Source organism: Mus pahari, chromosome 1 (genome assembly GCF_900095145.1).
Source record: "Mus pahari chromosome 1, PAHARI_EIJ_v1.1, whole genome shotgun sequence".
Classification (NCBI taxonomy): Eukaryota; Metazoa; Chordata; class Mammalia; order Rodentia; family Muridae; genus Mus; species Mus pahari.
Window position 1 is genome coordinate 113,882,988 of NC_034590.1, and position 9,904 is coordinate 113,892,891.

The 9,904-nt window shown below is 50.5% G+C and overlaps 1 protein-coding gene across 1 annotated transcript; it reads right to left on the minus strand.

Annotated features, from left to right (window-relative positions):
- Window positions 1-6,028: 6,028 nt before the first annotated feature.
- On the minus strand, window positions 6,029-8,761 carry Fadd (Fas associated via death domain). Its single transcript, XM_021214570.2, has 2 exons — window positions 8,440-8,761; window positions 6,029-7,200 (listed from the first exon to the last, which is right to left on the minus strand). Exons 1-2 carry the CDS (start codon window positions 8,723-8,725, stop codon window positions 6,869-6,871), a joined length of 618 nt encoding a protein of 205 aa, XP_021070229.1. The 5' UTR covers window positions 8,726-8,761; the 3' UTR covers window positions 6,029-6,868.
- Window positions 8,762-9,904: the final 1,143 nt, after the last annotated feature.

Below are 9,904 nucleotides of genomic sequence, written 5' to 3' on the forward strand. Positions count from 1 at the left end.
CCAGATCATCTGCGAGATGGAGTTTTAAGCAGCCTGTGGGTAATTATCTTGATTACATTAATTGATGTGGGAAGCCCCATCTTAATTGTAGGTGAGACTTTCCCAAGGCAGGAATGGGCCAGGGAGATAGCTTTGTAGGTAAGGGCACTTACAGCCAAACCTGAAAATGCAAATTCAGTTCCTGGGACACACAAGGTAGAAGCAGAGAACCAATTCCCGCAAGTTCCTCTGAACTCCACACATCAGTTCCTGCATCCCAGAAATAAAATATAATAAAAGCTTTAAAAAATAATAAAATGGGGCTGGTGAGATGGTTCAGTGGGTAAGAGCACCTGACTGCTCTCCCAAAGGTCCAGAGTTCAAATCCCAGCAACCACATGGTGGCTCACAACCATCCGTAACAAGATCTGACGCCTTCTTCTGGAGTGTCTGAAGACAGCTACAGTGTACTTACATATAATAAATAAATAAATAAATCTTTAAAAAAAATAATAAAATGAAGAAAGTAAGCCAAGCATCAGCAGTCACTCACTGTTTTTTGGTTTTTGTTTTGAATTAAAATAAACATTTTTTTCTTTTCTTTTTCTCCTGAGACAGAATCTGTCTTAGGGTTACTATTGCTGTGATGAAACACCGTGACCTAAAGCAAGTTGGGGTAAAGGGTTTATTTTGCTTACACTTCCAGATCATAGTCCATCAGTGAAGGAAGGCAGGACAGGAACTCAAAACAGGGCAGAAACCTGGAAGCAAGAGATGATGCAGAGGCCATGAAGTGGGCGCTGCCTACTGGCTTGCTTTCTGTGGCGTGTTCAGCCTGCCTTCTTATAGAACACAGGATCCCTAGTCCAGCATCCCTCTGTGCCTAACCCCTGTGCCAAGCCCATACGGCTCCCAGATTGCTCCCTGCTGTTTTCCCTGCACACTCACGACCCAAGCCCTCCTCCCTCCATCGTTCCCATAGCTATCCCGGTTGTTCTCATTGCCTCTAAGTCCCCTCTTGCTCCCTGAAGCTCAGCCTGAAGCCAGAGAGGTACTTGAAGAGCACAAACACAATCTCCCACCAGACGCACAAGCCAGAAGGCTGTAGTATGGAGCTAGCAGGTGTGAGGGCAGACCTTCTGCTGTTGGTAGTCCTGGGTCCGGAGGGTTGAACGCTTGGACAGTGCTACCAGAAATAGGCTTATAGCTCCAATCCCTGGGAACTAGACAGGGATGTCTGCAGGCCTCAGAGACAGAGACTGATGGCTCAGGGTGAAGGTGGGTGTCCAACTTTCAGACGTCCAAGGAAGATGTCATTTCCTAAGTTCACCTTGGAATTGTAATCAAGTTACAAACAACAAAACAAAACAAAACAAAACAAAACAAAACAAAACAAAAAACCAACCCTCAGGGCAGGAGAGATGGCTCAGCAGGTTAAGGTGCTGGGTGTGTAAGCCTGGCAACCTGAGTACTATCCCCAGAATAAAAAGATGGAAAAAGAAAATCAACTCCACGAAGCTGTGTCCCTTGACTCCCCACATACACAGTGATAAATGTTGGCATGTGCTTTATGGGCTGCAAGTTGGATATGCCTCCTAGGGCCATGGGTTCCAGGCATACAGCCCCAACAGCAGCATTAACAGTGGCTGTGCTATGCAGCTCCTGAGCTCTGGGTGCGAATATCCTTCAAGGACTGGCAACTCCCAGGAACCTGCAGCTGCCAGCCTCTTGCTGGGCCTCCTGTTGCTTTGGAAAAGCCTTTTTCTGGGGATGGTGGTGGTGGTGGGGGGACCTAATGTTGTGACCCAAAAAGAAACAAAGCAGGGTGCTGTGGAAAAGAAAGTACTACGCAAATGAAGCATTTTATGCACACCAATCAACTTCCAGCCCCAAAGGGTTGATGAAGATGCCCACAGTAAGTCAAAGCTCATCCAGGCTAGGGCTGGGTATACTGTCTGGAGTGGTGCCTCGGGCAGGGCAAGGCCTCCTAGGTGCAGGAGCAGGCTTCTGCCCAGTGGTCCCCTGGAGCTCTGGCACGATCTCAGCATGCTCCCCCAATGAAGACTGCTAAGCAGAAGTAGTCTGTGGCCGCCGAGAAGCCATGCCTGGTTTATGTGGTGCTGGAACTGCAACCTGTGGCTTCTTTGTGTCTGCTAGGCAAGCCCTGCACGTTACTGAGCCACACCCAAGCCCTTATTTACTCGGCAACTAGATACCCAGGCTTTTTTTTCTTCTTTTAAAGAGAGGGTCTTTCTAGTTCTGAACTTGTATCAATCCTCCTGTCTCAGCCTACCAGGTGTTGGGATCACAGGTGTGAGCCACACACAGGATCTCTCACACAGCCCAGGCTGGTCTAGATTCTTCTGCTTCAACTTCCTGAGCACTTAGATTCTACAGATCACAACTGGCTTGCCTATAGTCTTCAAATGTACAGTGAGCCTAGTGACACAGCAGTCCTGAGAGGGGAGGCCTTTGCAATAGGAAGCTGAGGCTGCTAGGTGTGGGTCCCAGGCTCGAGGGCAGTGTCTAAGCAGTGAGCCCACTGCTGAGAGTGGATGAAGCACACAGCCTACAGTGACCGGAAAGCATCAGAATGGGGTGTCTACAAGAGAAGACTACCAAGGCACGGGTTTAAGTCAGTAGAAAGTCTTTATTACCTGGCCAGTAACTATACTGGGTGTTTATAATCCCAGAGTAGCCCCAAGCCTTTTTAGGGTGAGCTTATAAGCACAAGAACTCTATCCTGAGTTGACTTACTTCAGTTAACAAGAACAGTTAGCCTGAAGCATAGACGTATAGAAGCCAAAAAGCAAGGTCAGTACATTAGACTTTCCCAGAACCATGGACTTTGATGGACTAGGTCTTTGCTTTCATTTTGGTTTTGTTTTGTTTTTTTTGGGGGGGGTTTTTCGAGACAGGGTTTCTCTGTATAGCTCTGGCTGTGAATCACCTTGTTTAGACCAGGCTGGCCTTGAACTCAGAAATCCGCCTGCCTCTGCCTCCCGAGTGCTGGGATTAAAGGCATGTGCCACCACACCCGGCTCTTTGCTTTCATTTTGGCAGGTGGTGCTGTTTATGTGCTGTGTTTTATGGCCTTGAATGCTACTCCATCATGGTCTCAGTTGTGCTGAGGTCTGGGGGCCTGTTACAGCATGAGTATGCACAGCCATTGATTTGCACTGGGAGTTTCACCCTCAAGGGGGCCTGAGGTAATTTGGCAAGTGGGGAGCATCTCCCGTGGGTCCCAGGCCAGGGCTGTAGCACCAAAGGACAGGCTTGGCCCCAGAGGACAACTGGTCCTGCCCAAGTTGACCTTCCAGTGAAAAGAAACGGCATCTTTCCATGTGCCTTTCCTACATGGTGGGAAAGCCAGGGGACACAGGGGCCTTTCACTGTCTCTGTGCAAACTCCGAGGAAGTGACGACTTTACTTAGAAGAGACTGGGATGGGCCTGAGCAGGCCCCTCAAGGACACAGGATGGAAGGGAGAAGGCCAGCCTTGGGTCTAGTCAAATTGGTGGCAGCTTCAGCTGGTCCCTAGCTATGAGCAAGGGAAGGAGAGGACCTCATCTGGAGGGCACTGCCTGTGTCCTGCTGCCTCCAGCCAGGAGACCCACTGGAAAAAGTGCCACTGTCCCAGGCTTTTATTAACAGTGGACCTCTGTCACATATAAAACCTAGGCTTAGTGACCAACAATAAACCAGAAGCCTGCCAAAGCAATAGAATTTAATTTAGTAATGTAATTAGGTATGCACCAACTACCATGGAAGACAGAGAACAGGCCCCTGTAACTAACTACATCTCTCACCAAGTTCAGGGACCGAGGTGTTGGAGCTGATCTGCTGCAGTCACCACTGAGCACAGGGACTGTCTTCTGCACTCCACAGGAGTCCTATTCCTTCCTAAATATGCAGTGTGGCTTTTGTATTGGCAGTGGGGTTGAGGGGTTGTTGAGATAGGGTCTCATGTAGCTTAGACTGGCTTTGAACTGATCCTCCCATATACTGGGATTACAAGCGTATATGCCATGACACACCTGCCTTTTTTGTTTGAGATAAGGTCTATTTAGCCCAGGGTGGTCTTAAAATGCAGTGACTCTCCCTTCCCCCGCCTCTAGTGTTGGGACCACAGGCATAAGACAGTATGCTCGGCTTATTTTGATGGACAGGGAGCAGACCTCATCTTTACAGTCCATTCAGGCTTTGGGAGTCTGGGAGCCATAGACTTCCACATGCATGCCTACCATGCTGTCCTGTTCTAGCCACACCTAAAACACTCCAGTTCTCTCACTTGGCTTTGGCTCAGCAAAGCCTTGGTGACAATGAGTCCCATGGCTGGCAGATAACCCTCAGGCAAGCATCCACTTAGCACATGACTCAAGATTCTGTGGGCTTCCCGCATCTTCCAGAAAACCAGCACTGTTTTGCATCAGCTACTGGAGGCCCACAGCCCATGGTGGATGCATCACACATTCCATCACATCATGTCCCATCGTCTGATTTGAAACACAGCTCACACTGGGACCTTGTGACCAGAAGGCAGTCAGCTGAATGACTCAGAAATGATTGTGGAATTCAAAAATAGGAAGCTAAAAATATGCAGGGCGGCTGGTTTCTAGGAACAGGCGGGTCTGTGGTTCCAACGCTTGGTGAAGGATGGGCAGGAGCCAAGACCCTGATGGGAGCTGAAGTGAAGGGCAGGCAAGGAGTCACCTGTGAGCTGTGTAGCTCCAAGAAGCCATTATTAGCAGCAGGAGGAATTGATGCTGAGGAGTTCAGGGCAACACTGGGCACAAGGTGGGGAGATGCAGAGATGTGTGGGGTGTTCACCCTGATGATGCCCGCGTTTTAATCCCCAACATGGTTGAAAGGACTCTGTACCAAGGGATAAGTTTCTCTGGTGGCCCAAAAGCCCTGCAACAGTAGTAACTGAGACTCAATACTGCCACTTGAAGAGAGGAATACAGCAAGTGACACAATGAAGGGACATTCTCTTAAATCTAGAAGGAAACCGGCTTGCTCATATCTGAGCTGAACTCTGGAGAGCCATTTTGGATTCCTGAGCTGTACAAAAAAATGTGACCTCTAAGCTCATTGACCTGACTTGCCACAGCACAGTTAAAAGGCATCAGTAAAGGCCAGCCTGGTCTATAGAGTGAGTTCCAGGATAGCCAGGGCTACACAGAGAAACCCTGTCTCAAAAAACCAAAAAAAAAAAAAAAAAAAAAAAAAGCAAGAGTTTCAGTAGGCTTGCCCAGGCTTCTGAGTGCATAGGACAATCAGAGGCAGGACGATTGGGAAGAAGTTCAAGGTCACTTCAGTTACACTGTGAGCTTGAGGCCAACCTAGGTTATATCTGGGCTACAGGAATCCGTTGTCTTAAACCAAAACCTTTCAAACTGGAGAAAGGGGGAGGGGTAGGGAATGACAGAGAACACCCACCAGACACCTTATACAGGCCTATACGTAGTCTGGGGAGCCAAGAGCACTGTGGCCACAGCCAGGTGAGAAGTGGGGGTCAGAGAAAAACAGGATGAGTCCCCAGAGTAGTCAGGAGGCCTCAATGGCCAAGAATTTGAGCAGAGCAGCCAGATGGATAGATGCTGGGCTGAAGAACATGGTAGGCTTGAAGCTGGAGGGTGCAACCCAAGGAATGCAGGAGGGACCAACAACGGGGAAGGGGATTGAGGAGAGCCCAAGTGTGCTGAGGGGTGGATAGGTGGAGCAGAGAGCAGGAAAGGAGGGCACAGAAACGCGAGTGCCAGGAAATGACTGATCAGTGTTTGAGCACAGGCCCCAGGCTGGTCACTTGTGAAGTCCACATTAGGTTAGGACAGTGAGGTACAGTTCTTCACTCTGTCAGGAGAACCTGTGACTAGGATCCTCTTCTCCAGACATGAACTTTTATGTATTTGTGATATGGTCTTTCTACTTAGTGTTCTCTATGTAGGCTAGGCTGTCCTTGAACTCACAGATCACAGAGATCCACCTGCTCCCACCTCCCTAAAAAGCTAGGATCAAAGGTATGCATAACCACACCCAGCCAAAGGTTGGGAAGCTGAGACAAGGAATGGTTTATTTGGCTTCAAGTGTGGCAGTCAGGGCCCCTGCTGGTATGAAGGCAATCACATCACTCCATCCACAACTAGCACCCAGGGATGTATGTACACTGTAGTCAGCCGGATGGGAGGGACTTGTGAGATTAGAAGGGTTCTTAATATAATAGAAGTTCTTGGTGACACAAGTTATCTCCAGGTAAAGGCACTCGCTTTTGTGTGTTTTGGGGGGAGAATGTCTCATTTGTAGCTCTGGCTGCTATAAAGTGCAGTTCTCAACTCTCAAGTGCTAGGATTTCAGAGTGAGCCACTACATGGAGGCCCAGGGCACTTGCTTACAGACCACCATGGAGGCAAGGTGCTACCCTTTAAACCACAGTCCTTCACAGAACCAGTGATTTTGGTAGTGAACTTTCCAATCAGTCCTCACAGGGCTCTTGCTTGTTTGGGGGTCAGGAGCTGCTGTCTGATGCCCTCTTGGCCAACAGTTCAGGCAGCCAAGTGCTCTGAACTGAGACGGTGTCTTACCCCAAGGAACAAAAAGACTCTCAAACTGCAGTCAGCACATTTGCCATTAGCTCCAACTTCCTCCTTGCAAGACCAGGGACCTCTCTGGGGGAAGGAGCAGTGGTGGAGAACACGGTGGGGAACCTTCATGTGTCCCGAAAGCCCAAGGAGCAGAGGCTCCATAGATACAGATATACTCCAGGAGCTGGTGGGAGGGGCCCGGCCTGGATCAGCAAGGTCTTCTTGGCACTGGGCACGAAAGGCACTTGGTGCTACATCACGGTGTGATCAAATCCACAGTGACTCCTGAGAGGAGCTGCAGGCTTGTCAGGGTGTTTCTGAGGAAGACACAGTTGAGTCCCTTAGCACGGGGGACATATCTTCGCTCTTGCTCACAGATCCCTGGGCTTCTTCCACCAGGTCAGCCACCAGATTCAGCCTGCAGGCCCGCAGCGCCTTGACCAGTCCAGCCACTGAGGCGTTCTTCTTCTCGGCATTCTTCCAGACTTTCAGGCTCTCCCTTACCTGCTCGCTCAGACTTCGGGGGTACTTCTCCTCAATCCCATCAATCTTGGCCTCAGACAACTTCAGCTGGCGGGCCAGTCTTTTCCAGTCTCTCCCCACATTGTCACACACAATGTCAAATGCCACCTGCAGATCTAGGAGGGAAAAGAACAGCGTGACTTGACTGAGGAGCTGGGGCAAGTCTCCCCACGGGCTACCAAGCACGGGCCTGAGCACTTCGAAGGCAACATCACCAACGCCAGTCAGGTCCTGTGCAGACACCAAGTAGCACGGGAGCTACTTCAAGAGACCCACAGTGGCCTCTTGATCTGCCCAGCCACACTCCCTCAGCCTGGGCCACAGCGAGCTATGGCTTAGAAGACTGCCAACTGGAAAGGACTGGAGCGTCAGAGGGAAAAAGCCAGGTTGCCCTAACACCCCGCTCAATAGTGGGTTGGCCAAAGTCCCCAAAGCTACATCCTACATTGTGACCTTTGCTGGTTTGATCAGACACTACGAAAGGTCTGTCACTGCCCTACTCTGGAGCCCCTGCTGGACACAGGCAAGGTGTAATCTCTGTAGGGAACTCTGGGCAGTGGCTGGAGACCCCTTATTTGATTCCTGTAACAGTAACAAACATTGGAATGTCTTGTAGATGTGAATACACAGCCTATTTTCGTGTGGATCTTGCACACACCGGCTTTACTCCACAGGCCCTCCACCTGCTTTGACTTCCTGCATCACTGCAGACAAAGAGCAGCGGAGACAACCAACCAGGAACTAAATAAATCTTTGCCCCTTTAAATGGCTTCTTGAGTGTTTGTCACAAGTGATCAAGTGTCTAATATATGCTTAACCTATATCTACACCCCAAGGCCAGACCTGGTGTTGCTCAGTTGTGGCTGCTATCCACTGTGCGTTACGGGGAGGCATAGCGCCGCCTCTCTACGAAAAGCAGAACTGCCGATAACCAGACACTGCACTCTGGACCAGAGAGCACCGCCGCCGCGCAGTCCTTCCTTGGCTGGGAAGGGCAGTCTTGGACACAGACACTCCCACTACGGAAATGGGGCCCGAGCAGGCGGCACACATGACCTCTGGCCACTCTTCAACGCTACCCTCACTGGGGTGAAGATGCCTTAGCCACATCCACTTCTTAGTTGAGTTTTCCAACGAAGCACTGCAGGTCTGAGGCGAGTTAATACTGGGGTTGGGCAAATGGCACGAGTAATACCCGGGTTCAACCTCGGCGCTGCAAGTAAGAAACACGACCTCCCAGCTTCCGGGTCGCACGGTCGGAAAAAAGTGGGCGTGCCCTAGAGTCCATCCCAGTCGGAGCAAGCGGAGGGTGCAGAGGCCAGGCCTCCCCGTCCATTCCCCTGCCCACTGCCCACCTGCCTCCCCCGGGGGCGCAGCGGCCGCCGTCCCCGCCTCGAAGTCGTCCAGGCGCTGCAGTAGATCGTGCCGGCGCAGCGAGGCCAGCAACTCGCGCAGCAGCCCGGTGTGCCGGCGCTCCAGGTCGTTCTGCTCCAGCAGCACCGAGAACAGGTCCAGGCCACTCTGCACGCGCTCCAGCTTTCGTTTGCTCACGCGCTCGCGGCACAAGAACTTGAGCTCCATCAGATCGTTGCCCGACAGGCTGCCGGACAGCGAGTGCAGCAGCACCAGGAATGGGTCCATGGCAGTGGGACGCCGGGCTGCCCCTCAGCGATTCCACTTAGGAAACTACCTTAGGCTTTCCCGCCCAGCGTCTCGCGGGATGTCCAGATCCGACGCATGCGCTTCGGATGGGGCTGTAACTACTTCCGCCCGGGCTGGCATCTGCTGTCGTAGTAGCTTTGACAGCTGAGCCGCGTTTGACTTCAGCGCGTGCGCGCGCGTTTTTTTCTCGCCTCTAGGCGGAACAGATCTTGTTCATCAGTAGTGTAATGTGGATCCTCTTGGGGCTCTGAGGAGCTGCGCACCCCTACTGTGTGTGTGAGAGGCTGGAAGAGCAGCTGCAGATGCCTACCGTGGCCAGTTCACCATTAAAAAAAAAAGGAAGAGAGAGAGAGAGAAGAGAAGAGAAGAGAAGAGAAGAGAAGAGAAGAGAAGAGAAGAGAAGAGAAAGAGAAGAAAAGGAGAAGAAAAGAAAAGGAAAGGAAAGAAAAGAAAAGAAAAGAAAAGAAAAGAAAAGAAAAAAAGATTTACTTATGGGCTGGAGAGACAGTTCAGAGGTTAAGAGCACTGGCAATTCTTGCAGCGGACCTGCAAGAGTTCAATTCCCAGCACTCACATGATGGCTTACAACCATCTGTAATTCCAGTTCCAGGGGCTCTGACACCCTCTACTGGCAAGCACACTTGTGGTATGCTGACAAAATACTCGTACATATAGAAACCATTAAATATTTTTTGTTACGTGTATGAGCATTTGAAGGTGGTTTAGTGCCTCCACAGGTGTTCAGTGCCCATGGAGGACAGAAAATGGCATATATCCCCTAGGACCAGAGTTCCATTTGCATGTGAGCTCTTGTGTGGGTCCAGGTTCTCCATGAGAGCAACATAGTGCTCTTAAGGGCCGAGACATTTCACGGGCCCAATAATGTGTATATTAAAATCAGCAGAAGAGAGGATTTAGAATATTGTCATCAGAAAATGTTGATGAGTGCCAGAGGTTGTAGAGACGCTAACTTCCCTGCTTTGAGCTTTCGTTAACAATACACTGATTCCACAGCCACACAAGTACTGCGCATGAGTTAAAAAGTTCCTGCTGCCCAAACTGGAGGACCCAAGCTCAGATCCTGGTGTCCACATAAAAAGACGAACAAGGCGGTGCCCATCTGAAACCCCAACGTTGGCAGAGACAGATGGTTTCCTG

What these genes read in the sequence shown, in the direction of transcription:
- Fadd (XM_021214570.2), bottom strand. Translation starts at nt 8,725, where the DNA reads ATGGACCCATTCCTGGTGCTGCTGCACTCGCTGTCCGGCAGCCTGTCG. An exon ending in TGCGCCCCCGGGGGAGGCAG is followed by an intron (nt 7,201 to 8,439) that starts GTGGGCAGTGGG and finishes TTTCCCTCCTAG; the next exon opens with ATCTGCAGGTGGCATTTGAC.